The sequence below is a fragment of the Lissotriton vulgaris genome, unplaced genomic scaffold (genome assembly GCF_964263255.1).
Source record: "Lissotriton vulgaris unplaced genomic scaffold, aLisVul1.2 SCAFFOLD_1198, whole genome shotgun sequence".
NCBI lineage: Eukaryota > Metazoa > Chordata > Amphibia > Caudata > Salamandridae > Lissotriton > Lissotriton vulgaris.
Genome location: NW_028255539.1, coordinates 682,220 through 707,943, shown reverse-complemented (window position 1 = coordinate 707,943; position 25,724 = coordinate 682,220). Strand labels below are relative to the sequence as shown.

General features: G+C 48.3%; 1 protein-coding gene across 1 annotated transcript in view; it reads left to right on the top strand.

The window, feature by feature from the left end:
• The window catches only part of LOC147659101 (troponin C, slow skeletal and cardiac muscles), a 36,998-nt gene extending 12,189 nt beyond the window's left edge, over window positions 1-24,809 (top strand). Inside the window, exons 2-6 of the mRNA XM_086951971.1 lie at window positions 13,543-13,573; window positions 14,534-14,680; window positions 15,230-15,344; window positions 22,911-23,047; window positions 24,159-24,809. Coding sequence (XP_086808097.1) covers window positions 13,543-13,573; window positions 14,534-14,680; window positions 15,230-15,344; window positions 22,911-23,047; window positions 24,159-24,190 — 462 coding nt within the window. The 3' untranslated portion in view covers window positions 24,191-24,809. The remainder of the gene's footprint in view (window positions 1-13,542; window positions 13,574-14,533; window positions 14,681-15,229; window positions 15,345-22,910; window positions 23,048-24,158) is intronic.
• Window positions 24,810-25,724: the final 915 nt, after the last annotated feature.

The window sequence follows — 25,724 nt, the reverse complement described above, 5'->3', positions numbered from 1 at the left end:
CCCGGGCACACATCGGTCACCCCAAGGGACCCTCAGAGCACACCCCAGACACCACACATGAGGCATACTACAGGCACACCCCGGGAGCACATCGGTCACCCAAAGGGACACTCACAGCACACCCCAAGCACCACACATGAGGCATACTACAGGCACACCCCGAGCACACATCAGTCACCCCAAGGGACCACACATAGGTCATACTACAGGCACACCCCGGGCACACATCGGTCACCCCAAGGGACCCTCAGAGCACACCCCAGACACCACACATGAGGCATACTACAGGCACACCCCGGGAACACATCGGTCACCCAAAGGGACACTCACAGCACACCCCAAGCACCACACATGAGGCATACTACAGGCACACCCCGGGAACACATCGGTCACCCAAAGGGACACTCACAGCACACCCCAGACACCACACATGAGGCATACTACAGGCACACCCCGGGAACACATCGGTCACCCAAAGGGACACTCACAGCACACCCCAGACACCACACATGAGGCATACTACAGGCATAACCCGGGCACACATCAGTCACCCCAAGGGACCACACATAGGTCATACTACAGGCACACCCCGGGCACACATCGTCACCCCAAGGGACCCTCAGAGCACACCCCAGACACCACACATGAGGCATACTACAGGCACACACCGGGAACACATCGGTCACCCAAAGGGACACTCACAGCACACCCCAAGCACCACACATGAGGCATACTACAGGCACACCCCGGGCACACATCGGTCACCCCAAGGGACCCTCAGAGCACACCCCAGACACCACACATGAGGCATACTACAGGCACACCCCGGGAACACATCGGTCACCCAAAGGGACACTCACAGCACACCCCAAGCACCACACATGAGGCATACTACAGGCACACTCCGTGCACACAACATTCATCCCAAGGAACAATCAGAGCACACCCCAGACACCACACATGAGGCCCACTCCACACGCTGCGGACACAGGGCACACTGCAGACACACCCAACACACAGCGCCCAAGTTACACTCTACACAAGGCAGCTTTCACGCACAGCACCCCAGCAGTGCAAGCTCACCCAGGACGCCCAATCCCTTCCAGCCCGACCTGCTTTAGTCAGAAGTACCTTCCACCTTTCACGGTTCTAGTTTAGTAAATGCTCCTGGAACTGCTAACGCATCTATAAATGTTTATTAAATGAAACTATGTTTTCTGAAATAACTTTTGAACCTCTTCCCACAGTGTAGGGCCTGATTCACACACCTTAATTCATACGTGTAGATTTACTCATTTGTAAACCTGTTACTTCACCTGTTACTACACCTAGGAATAAGTATACTTTTTTTGCTATTCAATAATTCCGACTGTAGAATGACACCTAAGTGTAGAGTTGCATGTCTCCGCCCTCTGGTGGAGCCCGCTACAACAGGATTTATAAGCGAGCCTAGAGTTGCATGTCTCCACCCTCTGGTAGCGCCCGCTACAACAGGATTTATAAGCGAGCCTAGAGTTGCATGTCTCCACCCTCTGGTGGAGCCCGCTACAACAGGATTTATAAGCGAGCGTAGAGTTGCATGTCTCCACCCTCTGGTGGAGCCTGCTACAACAGGATTTATAAGCGAGCCTAGAGTTGCATGTCTCCACCCTCTGGTAGCGCCCGCTACAACAGGATTTATACGCGAGTGTAGAGTTGCATGTCTCCGCCCTCTGGTGGAGCCTGCTACAATAGGATTTAAAAGCGAGCGTAGAGTTGCATGTCTCCGCCCTCTGGTGGAGCCCGCTACAACAGGATTTATAAGCGAGCGTAGAGTTGCATGTCTCCACCCTCTGGTGGAGCCTGCTACAACAGGATTTATAAGCGAGCCTAGAGTTGCATGTCTCCACCCTCTGGTGGCGCCCGCTACAACAGGATTTATACGCGAGTGTAGAGTTGCATGTCTCCGCCCTCTGGTGGAGCCTGCTACAATAGGATTTAAAAGCGAGCGTAGAGTTGCATGTCTCCGCCCTCCGGTGGCGCCCGCTACAACAGGATTTATACGCGAGTGTCGAGTTGCATGTCTCCGCCTTCTCTACAACAGGATTTATAAGCGAGCCTAGAGTTGCATGTCTCCACCCTCTGGTGGAGCCCGCTACAACAGGATTTATGAGCGAGCGTAGAGTTGCATGTCTCCGCTCTCTGGTGGCGCCCGTTACAACAGGATTTATGAGCGAGCATAGAGTTGCATGTCTCCACCCTCTGTTGGAGCCCGCTACAACAGGATTTATACGCGAGTGTAGAGTTGCATGTATCCGCCCTCTGGTGGCGCCCGCTACAACAGGATTTATACGCGAGTGTAGAGTTGCATGTATCCGCCTTCTCTACAACAGGATTTATGAGCGAGCGTAGAGTTGCATGTCTCTGCTCTCTGGTGGAGCCTGCTACAAAAGGATTTATACACGAGTGTAGAGTTGCATGTATCTGCCTTCTCTACAACAGGATTTATGAGCGAGCGTAGAGTTGCATGTCTCCGCCCTCTGGTAGCGCCCGCTACAACAGGATTTATAAGCAAGCGTAGAGTTGCATATCTCCACCCTCTGGTGGAGCTCGCTACAACAGGATTTATACGCGAGTGTCGAGTTGCATGTCTCCGCCTTCTCTACAACAGGATTTATGCGCGAGTGTAGAGTTGCATGTCTCCGCCCTTTGGTGGAGCCAGCTACAACAGGATTTATGAGCGAGCGTAGAGTTGCATGTCTCCGCTCTCTGGTGGCGCCCGCTACAACAGGATTTATGAGTGAGCGTAGAGTTGCATGTCTCCACCCTCTGGTGGAGCCTGCTACAACAGGATTTATACGCGAGTGTAGAGTTGCATGTCTCTGCCCTCTGGTGGCGCCCGCTACAACAGGATTTATAAGCGAGCGTAGAGTTGCATGTCTCCACCCTCTGGTGGAGCCTGCTACTATAGGATTTAAAAGCGAGCGTAGAGTTGCATGTCTCCGCCCTCTGGTGGAGCCCACTACAACAGGATTTAAACGCCAGTGTAGAGTTGCATGGCTCCGCCCTCTGATGGAGCTCGCTACAACAGGATTTAAACGCCAGTGTAGAGTTGCATGTCTCCGCCCTCTGGTGGAGCCCGCTACAACAGGATTTAAACGCAGGTGTAGAGTTGCATGGCTCCGCCCTCTGATGGAGCTCGCTACAACAGGATTTATAAGCAAGCGTAGATTTGCATGTCTCCGCCCTCTGGTGGAGCCCGCTACAACAGGATTTAAAAGCGAGCGTAGAGTTGCATGTCTCCACCCTCTGATGGAGCCCGCTACAACAGGATTTAAACGCCAGTGTAGAGTTGCATGGCTCCGCCCTCTGATGGAGCTCGCTACAAGAGGATTTATAAGCGAGCGTAGATTTGCATGTCTCCGCCCTCTGGTGGAGCCCGCTACAACAGGATTTATAAGCGAGTGTAGAGTTGCATGTCTCCGCCCTCTGGTGGCGCCCGCCACAACAGGATTTATATGCGAGTGTCGAGTTGCATGTATCCGCCTTCTCTACAACAGGATTTATGAGCGAGCGTAGAGTTGCAGGTCTCTGCTCTCTGGTGGAGCCCGCTACAACAGGATTTATGAGCGAGTGTAGAGTTGCATGTCTCCACCCTCTGGTGGAGCCCGCTGCAAAAGGATTTATGAGCGAGCGTAGAGTTGCATGTCTCTGCTCTCTGGTGGAGCCCGCTACAACAGGATTTATGAGCGAGTGTAGAGTTGCATGTCTCCACCCTCTGGTGGAGCCCGCTACAAAAGGATTTATACGCGAGTGTAGAGTTGCATGTATCCGCCTTCTCTACAACAGGATTTATGAGCGAGCGTAGAGTTGCATGTCTCCGCCCTCTGGTGGAGCCTGCTACAACTGGATTTATGAGCGAGCGTAGAGTTGCATGTCTCCGCCCTCTGGTGAAGTCCGCTACAACAGGATTTATAAGCATAAGGTTAATACCATTAAAATGTCATTCATAAGTGTCATTCATAGGTATTACACCGGCTTGGCACTAAGTGATGCAAAGAAGCATATTGCTCTGCTTTGTGTTACTTTCACGATATTTCCAACCCTAAACAAGTTTAGCGCTGAAAAGTAAATAGGAAAAAAAAGATTTTGTGTCGATTTGCGCCATTTTTGTGATGCAAACACGGCATAAAGGGCCATATTATCAAGAAAGGGCGATACATTATCGCCGGTTTTATCGACAGGAAAATGCTGCTAAAGCAGCGATAATTGGCTTGATAATATGGCCTTGTGAATTCCCATAGAAGCCAGGTTATCATCAGCACCTGGGCTTCTACAGGAATTCACAAGGGCGTATTATCAAGCCGATTATCGCCGCTTTAGTGGCAGTTTCCTGTCGATAAAAGCAGCGATAATGTATCGCCCTTTCTTGATAATATGGCCTAAAGTCTTTATGAAATCTCCTCCTAACACTTTTACTCACTACACAAACACTTCCACCTTTAATGTACGCATTCTCATCCTTCATAAGTAATCTCTGTCACAACAGTTACACTCACTCACTGCAAACAAACTTCTAGCTTCCACCCGGGGAAATGTCTCACCACACTGGCAGCTCAGCTCAGAAGGAGTGTGTGTGTGATACGTTGAGATGCCTGTATGGTGAGGGCAGATGTTAGAATGTTGAGGATGCTTGGAGGTGATTAAAGGTGGGCTGCCGCTCTTGAGTGTACCTGATTGTGTGGTACATGAAGGTGCCTGTATGGCAACTGTAGGTGTTAGAGTGGTAAGTGAGTGTGTGATACACGAAGGTGCCTGTATGGTGAGTGTAGATGTTAGAGTGGTAAGTGAGTGTGTGATACACGAAGGTGCCTGTATGGTGAGTGTATGTGTTAGAGTGGTAAGTGAGTGTGTGATACACGAAGGTGCCTGTATGGTGAGTGTAGGTGTTAGAGTGGTAAGAGAGTCTGTGCCTGTATGGTGAGTGTAGGTGTTAGAGTGGTAAGTGAGTGTGTGATACACGAAGGTGCCTGTATGGTGAGTGTAGGTGTTAGAGTGGTAAGTGAGTGTGTGATACACGAAGGTGCCTGTATGGTGAGTGTAGGTGTTAGAGTGGTAAGTGAGTGTGTGATACACGAAGGTGCCTGTATGGTGAGTGTAGGTGTTAGAGTGGTAAGTGAGTGTGTGATACACGAAGGTGCCTGTATGGTGAGTGTAGGTGTTAGAGTGGTAAGTGAGTGTGTGATACACGAAGGTGCCTGTATGGTGAGTGTAGGTGTTAGAGTGGTAAGTGAGTGTGTGATACATGAAGGTGCCTGTATGGTGAGTGCAGGTGTTAGAGTGGTAAGTGAGTGTGCTTAGAGGTGAGTAAAGGTGGACAGATGCTCTTGAGAGTACGTTCCCTGCAGAGGATTCTGGGGTTTCAGTTATTTGATCATGAGGGGTGCGAGTATGAGGATAAGGGCCCTACAAGTGCTCCGACTCCACCCCCACATTATACCCACTTTTCAAGGTTCTACTTTTGCGCCTGAATACATACATAGAAACGAGGCCCACACGCACACTGCGTGCCCTCACTGCCCACACGCACACTGCGTGCCCTCACTGCCCACATGCACACTGCGTGCACTCTCCATCTGTGCAATAGAATCAACACACACATCCCCCGATAATCTCAGCAGCGAGGGGGTCTTACGGGGGAAGGCCAAGCTATTAAAATCTCAGGAAGGCAGACTGTGAGACTCTTAACCCGAATAGGGTAGTTTTTATAACGAATGTGTATTAAAAGCATAAATCTTCGGCGTTTCAAGGAGCACCAACCTCCAAAACTAAAAGCAGCGGGGGGGGGGGGGGGGGGCTCCCCTCTGCCCGCAGCAGTGGGTGCGTGTGAGTGTGCGTGCCAGTGCGTGTCAGTGAGTGAGTGTGCGTGCCAGTGCGTGTGTACTGCTCTGGCTGCTTCTATTCCGAGGGCGTTTGCACTTAACACCAAATCTGCACAATGACAGCCCCCCCCCCCCCCCCCCCCCCCCGTGCAGCCGGACCTGTGCGGGGTCCAGTGCACAGCCCTGGGTGTGGGTGGGTGGGGGTGCCCGGGTGCCCCCACCCACGGAGCCCTCGCTCCCTCTCATGCCCACATAAGGCCTGGCAGAGGCAGGTCTAATTCTAGGAAGAATGCGGGGCCGAGGCTGAGGACAAGAGACGAGATAAAGCCCCCCAGCAGCCCCCGCCGGATGCCGAGCGCGGAACAATGCCCAGGTTTATCTCCCCCCTCCCACCTCTGAGGCCCGTGATAAAAATACCCGGCCTCGGGGAGTCCTCTTACCAGGGAGGGGGCACGGCAAGTGTTCACCAGGCGGGGGTGGGGGGTCTGCCTCAGCCGTGCCAGTGCCCGCCAGGACAATAGGAAGACAGTGTGACCCCCCCCCCCCTCCACCACCACCCACACAGCTGTCCGGTCCATCACAGGGGTATGCCCACCCTCGCCCCCAGCAGCTATTGTTATCTCCCAAAACAGCCCCCACCCCGGCCACTGCTACCCTACCCCTCCCTGCCCCCCCCTATTGCTACCCTCCTCTGCCCCCACAGCTATTGTTATTGCTGACCCCCCCCCCCCCCCCCCTTCCCCAACCGCAGCTGTCATGAACAACACAAGGTGGGCGTCAAGGACACATGTGAGCTATTGTTAACTGCTGGTGAGTGTTAAAGGGCAGAAGCTCTGCTGAATGGGGCTCGGACACCCCATAAACTACAGACTCTGCTGAGAAGTGCCAGCACTGTCCATAAACTACAGACTCTGCTGAGAAGTTCTGGTACTGTCCATAAACTACAGAGTCTCTGCTGATAAGGGCCGGCACTGTCCGTAAACTACAGAGTCTCTGCTGAGAAGTGCAGATACTGTCCATAAACTACAGACTCTGCTGAGAAGTTCTGGTACTGTCCATAAACTACAGAGTCTCTGCTGAGAAGTGCCGGTACTGTCCATAAACTACAGAGTCTCTGCTGAGAAGTGCCAGCACTGTCCATAAACTACAGACTCTGCTAAGAAGTGCTGGTACTGTCCATAAACTACAGAGCCTCTGCTGGGAAGTGCCAGTACTGTCCATAAACTACAGAGTGTCTGCTGAGAAGTGCAGATACTGTCCATAAACTACAGAGTCTCTGCTGAGAAGTGCAGATACTGTCCATAAACTACAGTCTCTGCTGAGAAGTGCCAGCACTGTCCATAAACTACAGAGTCTCTGCTGAGAAGTGCCAATACTGTCCATAAACTACAGACTCTGCTAAGAAGTGCTGGCACTGTCCATAAACTACAGACTCTGCTGAGAACTTCCGGCGCTGTCCATAAACTACAGAGTCTCTGCTGAGAAGTGCAGATACTGTCCATAAACTACAGACTCTGCTGAGAAGTTCTGGTACTGTCCATAAACTACAGAGTCTCTGCTGAGAAGTGCTGGTACTGTCCATAAACTACAGAGTCTCTGCTGAGAAGTGCCAGCACTGTCCATAAACTACAGACTCTGCTAAGAAGTGCTGGTACTGTCCATAAACTACAGACTCTGCTGAGAACTTCCGGCACTGTCAATTAACTACAGAGTCTCTGCTGAGAAGTGCCGATACTGTCCATAAACTACAGACTCTGCTAAGAAGTGCCGGTACTGTCCATAAACTACAGACTTTGCTAAGAAGTGCCGGTACTGTCCATAAACTACAGACTCTGCTAAGAAGTGCCGGTACTGTCCATAAACTACAGAGCCTCTGCTGAGAAGTGCCGGTACTGTCCATAAACTACAGACTCTGCTGAGAACTTCCGGCACTGTCCATAAACTACAGAGTCTCTGCTGAAAAATGCTGGTACTGTCCATAAACTACAAAGAATCAGAAAAGAAGTACCGGTACTGTCCATAAACTACAGAGACTCTGCTGAGAAGTGCCGATACTGTCCATAAACTACAGAGACTCTGCTGAGAAGTGCCAATACTGTCCATAAACTACAGAGTCTCTGCTGATAAGGGCCGGCACTGTCCATAAACTACAGAGTCTCTGCTGAGAAGTGCAGATACTGTCCATAAACTACAGACTCTGCTGAGAAGTTCTGGTACTGTCCATAAACTACAGAGTCTCTGCTGAGAAGTGCTGGTACTGTCCATAAACTACAGAGTCTCTGCTGAGAAGTGCCAGCACTTTCCATAAACTACAGAGACTCTGCTGAGAAGTCTCGATACTGTCCATAAACTACAGAGTCTCTGCTGAGAAGTGCAGATACTGTCCATAAACTACAGACTCTGCTGAGAAGTTCTGGTACTGTCCATAAACTACAGAGTCTCTGCTGAGAAGTGCTGGTACTGTCCATAAACTACAGAGTCTCTGCTGAGAAGTGCCAGCACTGTCCATAAACTACAGACTCTGCTAAGAAGTGCTGGTACTGTCCATAAACTACAGAGCCTCTGCTGGGAAGTGCCAGTACTGTCCATAAACTACAGAGTGTCTGCTGAGAAGTGCCAGCACTGTCCATAAACTACAGACTCTGCTAAGAAGTGCTGGTACTGTCCATAAACTACAGACTCTGCTGAGAACTTCCGGCACTGTCCATAAACTACAGAGTCTCTGCTGAGAAGTGCCGATACTGTCCATAAACTACAGACTCTGCTAAGAAGTGCCGCTACTGTCCATAAACTACAGACTCTGCTAAGAAGTGCCGGTACTGTCCATAAACTACAGAGCCTCTGCTGAAAAATGCTGGTACTGTCCATAAACTACAGAGTCTCTGCTGAAAAGTACTGGTACTGTCCATAAACTACAGACTCTGCTAAGAAGTACCGGTACTGTCCATAACCTACAGACTCTGCTAAGAAGTACCGGTACTGTCCATAAACTACAGAGTCTCTGCTGAAAAATGCTGGTACTGTCCATAAACTACAAAGAATCAGAAAAGAAGTACCGGTACTGTCCATAAACTACAGAGACTCTGCTGAGAAGTGCCGATACTGTCCATAAACTACAGAGTCTCTGCTGATAAGGGCTGACACTGTCCGTAAACTACAGAGTCTCTGCTGAGAAGTGCAGATACTGTCCATAAACTACAGACTCTGCTGAGAAGTTCTGGTACTGTCCATAAACTACAGAGTCTCTGCTGAGAAGTGCTGGTACTGTCCATAAACTACAGAGTCTCTGCTGAGAAGTGCCAGCACTGTCCATAAACTACAGAGACTCTGCTGAGAAGTGCTGATACTGTCCATAAACTACAGACTCTGCTAAGAAGTGCTGGTACTGTCCATAAACTACAGAGCCTCTGCTGGGAAGTGCCAGTACTGTCCATAAACTACAGAGTGTCTGCTGAGAAGTGCCGGTACTGTCCATAAACTACAGAGACACTGCTTAGAAGTGCCGGTACTGTCCATAAACTACAGAGTCTCTGCTGAGAAGTGCCAGCACTGTTCATAAACTACAGAGTCTCTGCTGAGAAGTGCAGATACTGTCCATAAACTACAGTCTCTGCTGAGAAGTGCAGATACTGTCCATAAACTACAGACTCTGCTGAGAACTTCCGGCACTGTCCATAAACTACAGAGACTCTGCTGAGAAGTGCCAATACTGTCCATAAACTACAGACTCTGCTAAGAAGTGCTGGTACTGTCCATAAACTACAGACTCTGCTGAGAACTTCCGGCACTGTCCATAAACTACAGAATCTCTGCTGAGAAGTGCCGGTACTGTCCATAAACTACAGACTCTGCTGAGAAGTTCTGGTACTGTCCATAAACTACAGAGTCTCTGCTGAGAAGTGCTGGTACTGTCCATAAACTACAGAGTCTCTGCTGAGAAGTGCCAGCACTGTCCATAAACTACAGACTCTGCTAAGAAGTGCTGGTACTGTCCATAAACTACAGACTCTGCTGAGAACTTCCGGCACTGTCCATTAACTACAGAGTCTCTGCTGAGAAGTGCCGATACTGTCCATAAACTACAGACTCTGCTAAGAAGTGCCGGTACTGTCCATAAACTACAGAGCCTCTGCTGGGAAGTGCCAGTACTGTCCATAAACTACAGAGTGTCTGCTGAGAAGTGCCGGTACTGTCCATAAACTACAGAGACACTGCTTAGAAGTGCCGGTACTGTCCATAAACTACAGAGTCTCTGCTGAGAAGTGCCAGCACTGTTCATAAACTACAGAGTCTCTGCTGAGAAGTGCAGATACTGTCCATAAACTACAGTCTCTGCTGAGAAGTGCAGATACTCTCCATAAACTACAGACTCTGCTGAGAACTTCCGGCACTGTCCATAAACTACAGAGTCTCTGCTGAGAAGTGCCAATACTGTCCATAAACTACAGACTCTGCTAAGAAGTGCTGGTACTGTCCATAAACTACAGACTCTGCTGAGAACTTCCGGCAATGTCCATAAACTACAGAGTCTCTGCTGAGAAGTGCCGATACTGTCCATAAACTACAGACTCTGGTAAGAAGTGCCGGTACTGTCCATAAACTACAGACTCTGCTAAGAAGTGCCGGTACTGTCCATAAACTACAGAGCCTCTGCTGAGAAGTAACGGTACTGTCCATAAACTACAGACTCTGCTGAGAACTTCCGGCACTGTCCATAAACTACAGAGTCTCTGCTGAGAAGTGCCGATACTGTCCATAAACTACAGACTCTGCTAAGAAGTGCTGGTACTGTCCATAAACTACAGACTCTGCTGAGAACTTCCGGCACTGTCCATAAACTACAGAGTCTCTGCTGAGAAGTGCCGGTACTGTCCATAAACTACAGAGCCTCTGCTGAGAAGTGCCAGTACTGTCCATAAACTACAGAGTATCTGCTGAGAAGTGCCGGTACTGTCCATAAACTACAGAGACTCTGCTTAGAAGTGCCGGTACTGTCCATAAACTACAGAGGGCCCGATTCACAGAACTAATTTAAAACAAAATCCTAAATTTACTACCATGTTGTTATTCACAGAAGGCACTTACTTATGTCGGTATTCACAGAAGTTAGGAGTCCTAAATGCCTTCTGTGAATACCAAAAGTCCTAAAGTTAGGATTTTTATCAGTTTAGGAGTAGTAAAGTTAGGAGTCCTAACTTTAGGACTCCTAAATGCCTTCTGTGAATACCAAAAGTCTTAAAGTTAGGATTTTTCTCAGTTTAGGAGTAGTAAAGTTAGGACTCCTAACTTTAGGACTCCTAAATGCCTTCTGTGAATACAGAAAGTCTTAAAGTTAGGATTTTTCTCAGTTTAGGAGTAGTAAAGTTAGGACTCCTAACTTCTGTGAATACCGAAATGAGTAAGTGCCTTCTGTGAATACCAAAATGGTAGTAAGTTTAGGATTTTGTCTTAAATTAGTTCTGTGAATCGGGCCCAGAGTCTCTGCTAAGAAGTACCGGTACTATCCATAAACTACAGAGACTCTGCTGAATAGGGCCCGGACCCCCATAAACTACAGATACTATGCTGAGAGGTGCTGGTACTGTCCATAAACTACAGAGTCTGCTAAGAAGTGCCGCTACTGTCCATAAACTACAGACGTTGTTAAGAAGTGCCGGCACTGTCCATAAACTACAGAGTCTTCTAAGAAGTGCCAGTACTGTCCCTAAACTACAGACTCTGCTAAGAAGTGCCGGCACTGTCCATAAACTACAGACTCTGCTAAGAAGTGCTGGTACTGTCCCTAAACTACAGACGCTGCTAAGAAGTGCCGGGACTGTCCATAAACTACAGACTCCGCTAAGGAGTGCCGGTACTGTCCCTAAACTTCAGACTCTGCTAAGAAGTGCTGGTACTGTCCCTAAACTACAGACTCTGCTAAGAAGTGCTGGTACTGTCCATAAACTACAGACTCCGCTAAGAAGTGCCAGTACTGTCCATATACTACAGAGTCTCTTCGCAGCGAGGCAGAGTCCTGCTGAGGAGGTCGCCTGATGTTTGTGTGACTATAGGTATCCATTCCCTCCTGTTTTGAAGGCTCTTGGGGCATTTTCTGGGCGATATAAGAAACCCATTCAGCAATATCCCTTCTGGGGTATAGTATACCGTGCATGTAAAATTTATGTGCACCACTTAGTTAGGATTATATGTAAATACACAGGGGCATATTACCAACGAGTAGCGATATTTATCGCTAACTAGGCTTTGCAACAATTTTTTTTATCGCTAAGCATCGCCGGAAATTATCGCAGAGATAACTTGCTATTAGCAACGTTTATTTCAGAAGTGATCAAAATCCTCGCGCTAACTGCCAAATGAGAGATTATCGCTGAAAAACCAACGATTATCTCTCAAAGTTTGGCGTTAGCTTGATGATAGGGGCTCACAAACTTAGCCATGATATCCACCTTCCATAGGATATCATGGTTAAGTCAGGAAAATACCAGGTGTAAAAAAAGCAGCGCTAACCGCGGTTAGCGCTGCTTTTTTTTATCACTAACAGGGTTAGCGGAAATCTTGATAATAGGAGAAATGTCGCTTAACAACATTTCTCCTAATATTTTTCTCTGGAACGCCCCCTTTGCACCTCATTAGAGATGCAAGGGGAAGCGTAGATAAAAAGGGTGCTAACATGTGAATTTGCGCATTAGCACCCTGTTGCTGATGGGGAGATAATTTTATCTCCGCTTTCTTGGCTTTTAAAGCCAAAAAAAGCAGAGATAAATCCCTTGATAATATGCCCCACAGTTGTTTTGATTTGAGTGTAGAAGGGACCTGTTCTAGGTGCTGATGAGAAGCCAGGGGAGGGCGTTGAACCATGACCACACAGGAGACGCTGCTCATTAAAGCATAGTATCTCCAGCTCATTCCCCACTTTTAACGATACGAGCTCAAAGGAACATTAAAAAAAAAATTCCACGGAGCCAGGTATTTTTTTATTTTTCACCATTCACCATTCACTCACTTCTGACCCTTCCACACACACACTCCTAAAACACGCATAGTGTTGTTTTTCATAACCAGTGCTCCCATGTAGTCGTAGGTCGCAGCACGCCCCGTCCTGCAGCGGGGTGGGAAGACCCCGATGATGAATCATGCCACCAAGGGTCCTTTTGGTGGGTGAGGGGTATTTAAACAAAGCTGTGTGCGTTCCACCATTGGAGGAGACACACGTAGTCTGGAGAAACACTTCTGTACTTTCCCGTAAGTGTGGATCCCTTGGTTTTTGACACCTGAACCTACGACAGCTGTGACACCAGAACGCGTCACACCTGATCCTGTGCCACCCGAACCCGTGCCACCTGTACTAGTGACCTGCGTCACGCACAGTGAGACTTTAGAAAGGATTATCCGGCGATGGCTCTGCGGTGGTGGTCATGTAGCTATAGAGGGAGTGACGTGTTTATGAAGGAACTCGGTGCAAACGGAAGCAGGTTCAACGCCACAGGAAAGGGGGGTGTAAACCATGGGAAGGGGTGGGATACTTTCATAAGTCTATGGACCGCCTCTTTCGTGCTGTTGGTTTGATATCATTTGTTTATTTGGTTGTATGAAACGGAAATAACTGCATTTAAAGTATAAATGAAGCAATGAATGGGATTGGAGCTGAGATCTCACAGCCCGGCCTCTCTCTCCCCCCCAGGTTGAACAGCTGACGGAAGAGCAGAAGAACGGTGAGTGCCGCGACTTTACTTCAACACTGAAATATATCCACAGGTCAGAGCCTACAGAGGGAGAATAGATGCACTATTCATAGCGCCTTCTTTGCGCCTTGAATATATATGTATAACCTAGGTACATGTGGAGTGAGGTATAGAATATCTCTACTTACCTTTCGATATTTCGGTCCAATGAGCTTGATAAGACTCAAGATGGTTCTGTGGGTGTATTACACGGCGAGGTCTCACAGTTAAAGCATATAACACACCACATTCCTCACACAGGGCCCGATTCACAGAACTAACTTAAGACAAAATCCTAAACTTACTACTTTTGGTATTCACAGAAGTTAGGATTTTGTCTTAAGACAGACTTAAGTTAAGATTTTGTCTTAAGTCTGTTTTAAGACAAACTTAAGACAAAATCCTAACTTCTGTGAATACCAAAAGTAGTAAGTTTAGGATTTTGTCTTAAGTTAGTTCTGTGAATCGGGCCCACAGAGTCAGGTGTAGCCCGGCTTCTTCAGGACATCCATGGATCTCTGCTTCAGCACCAGCCACATGTTAAGCTATATGTAGGGGCGCGGAGGCCCCCTGGTTCTTGATAATCAGAAACATCTCAGACACCTTCAACCATCCCCACCTCCACAGCCTGGTTGTTCACCCTCTGCTGTGGTGCAGGCGTCCCTCCCCACCAGGCTCGCTGGATTCAGGGTGGGTGCAGTGGCGGCTTCTCATGAGGGACGTGGCGTCCCTCCCCACCAGGCTCGCTGGATTCAGGGTGGGTGCAGTGGCGGCTTCTCATGAGGGATGTGGCGTCCCTCCCCACCAGGCTCGCTGGATTCAGGGTAGGTGCAGTGGCGGCTTCTCATGAGGGATGTGCCCCCCCACCCCCCCCACCCCCACCAGGCACGCTGGATTTAGGGTGGGTGCAGTGGCGGCTTCTCATGAGGGTTTTGTTTTGTCTTTCTGCAGAGTTCAGGGCGGCCTTCGACATCTTCGTCCTGGGTGCGGAGGACGGCTGCATCAGCACCAAGGAGCTGGGGAAGGTGATGAGGATGCTGGGGCAGAACCCCACCCCCGAGGAGCTGCAGGAGATGATCGACGAGGTGGACGAGGACGGTAGGTCTTCTTTCTGGCTCCTCTCCAGGGGTCAAACGCATGGGAGCCCTCGCTGAATGACGGGTCGAGATCAAACTATAGCGTACTACACAACAAGGCACGATGGGTGCAAGTGCGTGCTCTCATTCTGGAGACGTAAGTGAGGGAGCTGCACTGGGAAGGCGTAAAAGGGCTGGAAATAGCGCCTGGATTCCCTCATGGGTGAATAGCGTGCTTTACAAATCCTGATTGATTGATTGATTGATTGAATAATGCAAGAATCGTGAGACTTCAGGCCCCCGATCCACTCAATGCATCAGTGATTTATGGTAAATCAGTTCATCTCAGGTGACAGCTAACCCGGCTACCTGGGTCCGGTGGAGTTGGGCCGGGTGCAGGGACCGGAGTCCGGTGGAGTTGGGCCGGGTGCAGGGACCTGGGTCCGGTGGAGCTGGGCGGGGTGCAGGGAGTCACCTCCCGTCCCTTTCATTTTGTTTCATATTTCCATACTGGTGATGCCCGCACTGAGGCTGCACTGCCCTCCTTCTGACGCCTCTCCTTCCTCCCCAGGCAGCGGCACCGTGGACTTCGACGAGTTCCTGGTCATGATGGTCCGGTGCATGAAAGACGACAGCAAAGGAAAGTCAGAGGAAGAGCTGTCGGACCTCTTCCGGATGTTTGACAAGTAAGTCATTCATTCATTCATTCATTCACTCACTCAGGCTGAAGCCTTGGAGGGAGCTGGCCATGGAGGGATTCACATCAGAGGGTCGTGCCCCTGAATGGTAAACTCTTCGAGTGGGAGGTACCTACATCCTTCAGATTTCACCCCAAGGAGGTATTGAGGGTCTCAGATTATCAGGGTAGGACCAAGGCGAATTAAATAGGAAGAGAAATTGCTTGAAATGCCAAGGTTGTGACCTCGACAGGAACCTTCCTTCTGAAGGAGGTGCATTCATGAAAGTGTGACCAACTTCGATGTAGATACACATCTAAAACGAGCCCCTGAGACTTGCCTGTGAAGCACCGACACAAACGAAGCATGAAAAAAAGAGGAGGATTCACAGGGGCCATCACAGCATCAGTGGTACCTTCTTCATGTGCCCAGAAACACTAAGGGGGTAATTTGAATCTTGGACGAATGGCCGCCGTTCATCCATGAGGATGGAGTAAGTTACTCCGCCCCCAAGGTGGAGAGACCGTCCGCGAATTTATGAATGAGCGCAAAGCTGTGGGTCATCTATGAAACATTGACAGGAACTGCTGTCACAACAGTTCCAATCCTGGCACTGCACGTTACTCTGTGCTCTGGGGCGTCATCAGCAGGGCGCAGCCCTGAAGCAAAGAGGGATGGTTCTTTCATTTACAAAAAGAAAATCCCCAGACAGGATTTTCTTCTCGTAAAGAAAAATATATAATTCTCCCCTCGCCACAAGAGTATTCTCTCATGGCAGGTGGAGAATTATAATGTTTTTTACAGTTCCTTACCACCAAGTTTTACCTGATGGTACGGAACAGTAAAAAATTATTTATCTAAATTGGGCAGGCAGACATGTAACCATTTCTCCAATGGCGATAACTTCCCAGGGCTGTCAGACAAGAGTGGCCACGGCGGGGACAGAGGAGTCTCCAATGTGGACAAACTGAAGGTCTGCCCACATTTAATTCAGCAGTATGTATTCTCCATCCCCACGGCGATGGAGAACGGATACCACTACATATAAATCACCCCCTAGAACCCTAGAGGCCAGGTTAAGGCCTGAAGCCAGAAGTGATGACACCGGCTCACAATGAGACCCCACGAGCACCTGTGTGGTTTGGATGACTGTGGATACTTCCGGGTAACTATTCTTGGTGAGAACCTGGTGGACCTTCCAGTCACTCACTGTTTCAGCCGAGATTTCCATTTCCGATCCTCCAGAGTCAATCATGGTTTTAGCTGCAAATAACATGTCCCAGCATCTAGATTGACTTTTTGCTTCAGGTGAGATGGCCATGTCCCAGCCTCCAGCTTCTCTAATTGCTTCTGCCAAGATGACCATAGCACAGCCAACAGATTCACTCACAGTTTCAGATCAGACCACAGTGTCCCAACTCTGGATTCACTCATGGTCAAGGATAAGATGACCATATCACAGATTCACTTATGTTTTCAGCTGAGATGGCCATGTCTCAGCCTCTAGATTCACTCATGGTCTCAGCTGAGATGACCCTGTCCCAGCCTCTAGATTCACTCATGGTCTCTGATGTGATGACCATGTCCCAGCTTCTTGATTCACGCATGGTCTCTGATGAGATGACCATGTCCCGGCCTCTAGATTCACTCATGGTCTCAGATGAGATGATCATGTCCCAGCCTCTAGATTCACTCATGGTCTCTGATGTGATGACCATGTCCCAGCTTCTTGATTCACGCATGGTCTCTGATGAGATGACCATGTCCCAGCCTCTTGATTCACTCATGGTCTCAGCTGAGATGACCATGTCCCAGCCTGTAGATTCACTCATGGTCTCAGCTGAGATGACCATGTCCCATCCTCTAGATTCAATCATGGTCTCAGATGACATGACCATGTCTCAGCCTCCAGATTCACTCATGGTCTCAGATGTTCTTGAGGATAAACTACAAGCTCAACTTCATCTCACCCTGCGCTCTCAAAATGCTACAGAGCTCACTAACCATTTCAATATGACTGTAAGTGAGGTACTAGACCAAGTTGCCCCCCTTAAACTTAAACCACAAAAAAAATCCAATCTAAATCTTGGTTCAATCCCAAACTAAATAACGAAAGACGTCCGCTTCGACTGGCAGAAAGAACTTGGAGACAACATCCTTCTCCCTCTCACCTCGCCCTCCTCAGAACTGCTAGATCCACCTATAGGAAACGCATTTTTAACGAAAAGGCTACCTTTTTCCGTGCTCACCTTGATAGGCCCAAAAACAGGCCCAGAGAACTTTTTAACATAGTTAGAAAACAAACTTCTTCGCCCCCCCCCTAGTGATGAAAGCATCAATCTCGAGATGTGAGAGAATTGCCAGTTTCTTCTCTGAAAAAATTGCTAAAATTGATCAATCCTTCCTTCAAACCCAGGACCCACCCAACCCCCAATTTATCAGCAACACTGCTTTCAACACTACCTCCTGGGCTGCAACACCCCTACCACCTCATTCTTCCAACCTCCGACCCATTCAAACATCACCCACTCCCATACCTCCTACCTTTCAATTGGAAAATAACGCCTCCTGGCACAACTTCCACCCCATGACCGAGCTCGAATTCTCCACTATTATAACCAAACTTAAACATCTTCACATACCAAAGATCCTCTCCCTTTGTCCCTAGTTCACAACCTCAACCATTTCATCACCCCTATTTGACCAAGACGGATGTATGTTGTTAGCATGCATACTTTTACCCACGCATACCATTAGCACGCAATTTTTACAACGCAGGATCCCTTACAACGCATACCTTTACAACGCATGACATTACATCGCAGATACTATTACAACGCATACCATTACAACGTAAGTATATAATTTTTTTAAATTATGTAATTAATAATTTTTTAAATAATTTAATTATTTCAATTAAATTTTATAAAAGAATTTGTTAATATATATGTTAAAAAATACCCCTGTACCCCATAACCCAAACCCTGCTCTGAACCCTAAAAATACCCATGTACCCCATAACCCAAACCCAGCCCTGAACCCTAAAAATACCCCTGTACCCCATAACCCAAACCCAGCCCTGAACCCTAAAAATACCCCTGTACCCCAAAACCCAAACCCAGCCCTGAACCCTAAAAATACCCCTGTACCCCATAACCCAAACCCAGCCCTGAACCCTAAAAATACCCCTGTACCCCAAAACCCAAACCCAGCCCTGAACCCTAAAAATACCCCTGTACCCCATAACCCAAACCCAGCCCTGAACCCTAAAAATACCCCTGTACCCCAAAACCAGCCCTGAACCCTAAAAATACCCCTGTACCCCATAATCCAAACCCAGCCCTGAACCCTAAAAATACCCCTGTACCCCAAAACCCAAACCCAGCCCTGAACCCTAAAAATACCCCTGTACCCCATAACCCAGCCCTGAACCCTAAAAATACCCCTGTACCCCATAACCCAAACCCAGCCCTGGACCCTAAAAATACCCCTGTACCCAAACCCAGCCCTGAACCCTAAAAATACCCCTGTACCCCATAACCCAAACCCAGCCCTGAACCCTAAAAATACCCCTGTACCCCAAACCCAGCCCTGAACCCTAAAAATACCCCTGTACCCCATAACCCAAACCCAGCCCTGAACCCTAAAAATTCCCCTGTACCCCAAAACCCAAACCCAGCCCAGAACCCATAAAATACCCCTGTAACCCATAACCCAATACCCCTAATAAATGTTTTTAAAAAAAGATAAACTTACCTATACTTACGTTGTAATGGTATGCATTGTAATATTATCTGCGTTGTAGTGTAATGCGCTGTAAATACATGCGTTGTAAATACACTTGCGTTGTAATAGTTTCGTTGTAACAGTATTTCGTGGTAAAAGATGCGTGGTAACGGTTGTATACCGACCAAGACCATTAATACCTCCCTCGCCTCTGGATGTATCCCCGACTCCCTCCAACTCGGACAAATCACGCCCATTCCTAAAAACCTAACTGCGCACCCCAACGATCCTAACAACCCCGACCAATCTCTAACCTCCCACTTCTTGCTAAAGCCCTGGAAAAAGGTGCCTTGTTACAAATGAACAATCACATTAGTAATTTTAACCTACTTGACTCCCTTCAATCAGCTTCAGGAAAGGCTGCAGCACGGAAACCGCAATGCGGAACATTGTTGACGACCTACATAAAGAGCTTGCCTTCTGATCCTCCTCGACCACTCGGCGGCATTTGACACTGTCAATCATGCCTTCTTATTAACCTCGCTTCAATCCAGCTTTGGCCTTAACGGGGTTGTCCTCAAATGGTTCACCTCCTTCCTCCAACACAGTACACAACAAATCAAACTCAAATCCTGCCTCTCTGACCCGACGCCTGTCTCCTTGGGTGTTCCTCAAGGCTCTGTCCTTTCACCCTCTCACTTCAACCTCTTTATGGAACCCCTCAGCCTCAAACTGAAACAAGCGGGAATCAACTATCACCTTTATGCCGACGACACCCAAATCTATTACAATATTAAATCACACTCTGATATCCTCCACTTAGACAATACCTTAAACAAAATCCAATCCTGGTTCTACGCCAATCACCCTAAACTAAACCCTAAAAAACTGAAATCATTCTCTTCTCAATCGGCTCCCATCCAAAGCTGGATCACTGACCTGAATACCCTCAACTGCTCACTCTCCCTATCTGACTCGGCGAAATCCCTGTGTCTCACGCTTGATAAAAAGCTTGATCTAACAGACCATATAAAAAACTCGGCCAAAGGAGCATTCTATACTCTCCGTCACCTCAAGAAAATCAAGCCCTTCCTTCCTGCTAACGACTTCAAATCAGTTGTCCAATCCTTAGTCCTATCTCGATCAGACTATGGCAACGCTATCCTGACAGGAACCCCCAAAATTCACCTGGCCACACTTAGAGCTGTTCTCAACTTGGGGGCTAGACTCATCATGGATTGTAAAAAATGTGACCACATCTTCACAGCCCTGAAAGCCCTTAAATGGCTCCCTATTGAAGGAAGTTGCTTCTACAAAACAGCCCACATCACGCACAAAGCCCTTCAACAACAAACCCTGCTATACTTAACAAACAAGCTCAAAAAAGGGGGTTGCACCACACTATTGAGAAGCTCCAATTCACTCCTCCTAATCCCCCCACTGCTAAAAAAGAAATCCACCCAATCTCGCTCCTTCTCAGGGAACGCTCCATGCATCTGGAATTCCCTTCCTCGTGACCTGGGCTGCAACCCCACCTACCTCAGCTTTAAAAAATACCTCAAACTCCGCCTTCTCAACTCATACTGGGGTCCTTAACCCCCACACAGACTGAACTTTCTTTTCCCCTACTTCGTTTTGTCAGTTTTCCTTACATACCATCATTACACTCACCCACTGCTCATAACATTCCTAGCTTCTCCAACGCTAATTTATTGCCCATGTATATTATGTTTGTACTTGTCGTCCCCTACATTGTTTAAAATAGTACGTTTTTCACCCTTACTCCTCTTCTCGCTTATGTTATAATGTGATGGATTTGCTTGCTGCATGTGATATCCGGTTTAACTGTTTTCTACGTTTTCTTATGTTGTCGTGAAGCGCTCTGATACCTCCGGGTCTAGCCAGCACTATATAAAACTTCAAATAAATAAATAAATAAAAATAATGAGATGACCATGGGCCAGCCTGTAGATTCACTCATGGTCTCAGCTGAGATGGTCATGTCCCGGCCTCCAGATTCACTCATGGCTTCAGCTGAGATAGTCATGTCCCGGCTCTAGATTCACTCATGGTCTCAGATAAGAGGACCATGTCCCGGCTCTAGATTCACTCATGGTCTCAGATAAGAGGACCATGTCCCAAACTCCAGATTCATTCATGGCTTCAGCTGAGATGGTCATGTCCCGGCCTGTAGATTCACTCATGGTCTCAGCTGAGATGACCATGTCCCAAACTCCAGATTCATTCATGGCTTCAGCTGAGATGGTCATGTCCCGGCCTCTAGGTTCACTCATGGTCTCAGCTGAGATGGTCATGTCCCGGCTCTAGATTCACTCATGGTCTCAGATAAGAGGACCATGTCCCAGCCCCTAGACTCTCTCACGGTTTCAGATCAGAAGGGCGTGTATCAGCTTCCAGTTCTTTTAGATGAGATGAACACACCTCAGCGTCATGATTCACTCCTTGCATCGGATAAGAATTTGTCTCAATTTTGAGACTCACTCAGGGCTTTGGAGAAGACGCCTCAGTTCATAGATGCACTCATTGCTTCGAATGAGAGGAAGAGTCTCAGTTTTGACATTCCCTCAGGGCTTTGCATGAGGTGACCCCTGCTTTAGCTGTGTTGAACATGTTCTACCCTCCAGGTTCACTCCAACCAGCAGAGATTGGCCCTCTACAGTGTCAGAGAGGCAAAGGGGGAGGGCTGTTGGCGTGTTGATAATCGTGAGGGGGAGATACCTTCCTTTCCAATGACCATTCTCTCTTTTGTACCCTGGGTTCACTCTCTGCCATCACTTTTCTCTGTTGCTCTCCATCCTCTGGAGGTGAACAGAAGTCTATGTTATGTTTCGTCACCGCGGGCCCCACTGCTCCCGGCACAGGGGGTGCATTGATCTTCAGGGCATGCTTGCTTGCTCCATGCACTTGCAGTGGTCCTTCCCCCATCTCTGCACTAAGACTGGTGCATTATTTCTGCCTCTGGGTCACACAGACAATAGGTAAATTGTGTTGAAAACGCCACAAACAGTACAACTAGCCATGTGGACGCTTGGGGCAGTGGTTTCAACAGCTTCTGATTTAGACCCTGACTAGTTCATTCAGCCTTCCATCCTTCCAAGATCAAGATATTTTTGAAAAATATGTGAGATAAGAATGTACTTATGTGCAGAATAAGTACGTATATCATTTTAATTGCTGTTTTTTATGTTTGCATTTTGTTGCATTGTTGGTTTCTGAGTGTTGCTGCTCATGTCACTGCTATGATTGGATTGAAATAATGTACTATGGATTTAAATGACCATCATTTCAGCTCCCAAAATATCCTCGTGGTGGAATTAATAGTAAATCTACAGGTATGATATTTCAATAGTCGATATTATGGTCACAATATACCTGTGGTTCGATATTTCCACTGTGGTGTTGTGAAAGAACATAGCAGACCATGTGATGAGGGTACGAGAGCTTCTCTGTGTCGCTGTTCCTAAGACAGATCCAATGCTGAGGTCACATCTTTGGCTTGCACACGTAGCGATGGTACGAGAGCTTCTCTGTGTCGCTGTTCCTAAGACAGATCCAATGCAGAGGTCACATCTTTGGCTTGCACACGTAGCGAGGGTACGAGAGCTTCTCCGTGTCGCTGTTCCTAAGACAGATCCAATGCTGAGGTCACATCTTTGGCTTGCACACGTAGCGAGGGTACGAGAGCTTTTTCGTGTCGCTGTTCCTAAGACAGATCCAATGCTGAGGTCACATCTTTGGCTTGCACACGTAGCGAGGGTACGAGTGCTTCTCTGTGTCGCTGTTCCTAAATTCGATCAAATGCTAAGGTTACGTTCTTGGCTTACACAGAAACGCGGATGGCTACATCGACCTGGAGGAGCTGAAGATCATGCTGGAAGCCACCGGAGAGACCATCACCGAAGATGACATTGAAGAGCTGATGAGGGACGGCGACAAGAACAACGACGGCAAGATTGACTATGACGGTGAGTCTTTGGGGTCTGAGCAGTGAGTGTTGTGGAGGGAAGTGCTGAGGGCACCTGAGCTGTGGGTCCTACAGGAAAGCTGGTAGCAGGTCATAGTGTCTGAGCAGTCAAGAGGTCCAGGGGCAGAGCTGACCAAAGAAGGGTCACTTGTACCCCAAGTCTCCAGTTTGTATCTCCTAGATCCAGCATCTGATCCTTTAGCCTGCCCTACTGCCAGCGTAGGGCCCTATGGTCTACGCTTGGGTGTCAGCCCCTCTCCTACTCCACAGCAAGGGAGTGACAGCGACCTCCCCACTCTGCAGCTGCACTTAGAATCGCCCCCCCTCTTAGATGACACCTTCTCTGTGCAGCAAGACTTGTGCGCACACTACTTGCCTTTGATGAAGTGACGCTGCCACTGAGAGCTCACACCCTAGGGTGTCCCAGGGAGCTAGAGCTCACACCCTAGGGTGCCCCAGGGAGTGATGACTAGTCAACAGATCCCAGACAGGTCCACCACTTACAACCCTCTTTCCTGAAACCCATGGATGTGACTCCACTTTCATACTTTGAGGATTGAAGCAAAATGTAATTTACAATAAAGAACCAGACAGGTGTGGTAAAACAGGTGCGCCTTGTAGACGCAGCCAATGTTTAAACCTCCAGGAGAACCAGAGACATGTGGGATGGTTGTTTCATTGAGTGTGTATCAATCAACAACAAATATACATAACAAAAGTTGCTGCCCCAGCACTAATGCACAAATCTACACTATGTCTTGTACTGTGTATTATTAACCACACTACCCCACTAGCATTGGTGCAACAGCATCCTGAAGAAGGACATGTTTGTCTTCACTTGTAAAACACTTTGAAGGTTACCCTCGCGGGTGATAGTGCGCATTACAAATATACATAACATGCAACACGAGATAGCTCCAGGATTTCAGAATTGTTTGAACCATAGAGCTACATGAGCATCCAGCGCCGCGTGAGCTCAGCCTACCTCCACCTGAGCTCCGCTTACCTCCGCTTGAGCTCCGCCTACCTCCGCTTGAGCTCCACCTACCTCCGCAGTGAGGGTATTGAGCAGCCACAACACTTGCTGACGTGTATTTTCCTTTACTTCACAGAGTTCCTGGAGTTTATGAAAGGAGTGGAATAGATGGACATGAAACCAGTGCTCAGCCTTCTCTTCGAAGCCTTCGACGTCTTGTTTTACACAGTTGGATGTCTCTCATTGGCCGGAAGCCTGAAGACTGTCACAGAACAAGACCTACCTTCTCCAAGAGCCCCTCAACCACCAACCACCCATCCTACAGCCCCCCCAAGCTAACCCAGAAGCCACAGTGACTCAAACAGTCATTCTCTACAGGGCTAGTAAGTCCATTCTTCAGGGCCCACACCACCCCCCAGCAGGCCTTCAACAGGGTGGCCCCAGCAACACAGGCTTGTTCGCTTCATATGTCTGAGCAGCAAACTACTGCGGTTTACTCCAAGTCTCAGCAGCACGGTGTCTTCTACTAAGAATGCTTAGCTTTCAGTGAACAGCTAATCGATTTCTGCATAACCGGTGCATTTGCTTTAACTGAAGAACACCTGGGGTAGGTTTAACGTTCCAAAAACAACTCGACATTTCCAGAATGTCTGTTTAAGTCAGAGTTACAGAGACTTTAAATCATAGCAAGGAAATGATGTCTGCATCTGCCCACTGATGATGGAAATAACTTATAATTATCCAAAATGTTCTTTTTGCAAAATAATAAATAATTTATGAGAACTTCTGTACATGGGGTTATTGATTTTTACCATATTGCATGATTTCTGCAATGAGATACTACTTATACCCAGACCAGATGTTAGACACCCAACTCATGTGGAGGTCCGACACCTCCCTGATCACACTGACCATGAGGAACGACACCACTGGCACATATCCTAAGGAGTCTGAGGACAGATGTATCACTCAGAAACCAGGTTGCGCATTTTGCAGAACAATTAGCTTAGGAAAGGGAATTCAGTTTGGGGTGTGACCTATTTAATACTAGGTTGTACTGCAAATTGTTCAAATGACCTGCTGGTGAATTTTACTAAGCAGTTTGCAATTTATGATCCTCATGTGATTGGCTGCCAATGGAGGGATGGAGTTCCCTGTCCCTGCCTTTGTTTTCCAAAATGGGAATCTTTTTTAGGTCTCGGCTAGACAGCGCTTACGCTGTCTCCTCGAGACATGTTGTGTATACTTTGTGGGCTTCAGCCCGACCATAGGCTTCCTGTTTACTGGCTCTATCATCACACTCCTATTATTTCTCCCCATTTGTACATGGTATGTATGCATCATGCCTCTTTCTGTGTTTAGTAACCCTGGGCGAACTACTTCGCTACACCCACGGAGTGGGCGTAGTGTTGCCTACTTCGCCCTGTGCGAAGTAGGCTAGCAGGCAACACTATGCCCACACCGTGGGCGTAGCGAAGTTGCCCGCCACCCGCCTCCCTCCCTAAATGCTTCAATTACCTTAAAAATTAATTATAAAACCACTTACCTTGTCTGCTGCGTCCCCAGGGCTCCCTCTCGTCATCCGCCACCATCACGGATACTAATGCGCATGCGCGGCCACCCGCGCATGCGCATTAGTATCCAAAACGGCGGCGGCGGCAGCACAATGACGAGATGGAGCCCCAGGGACACAGCAGCGGAC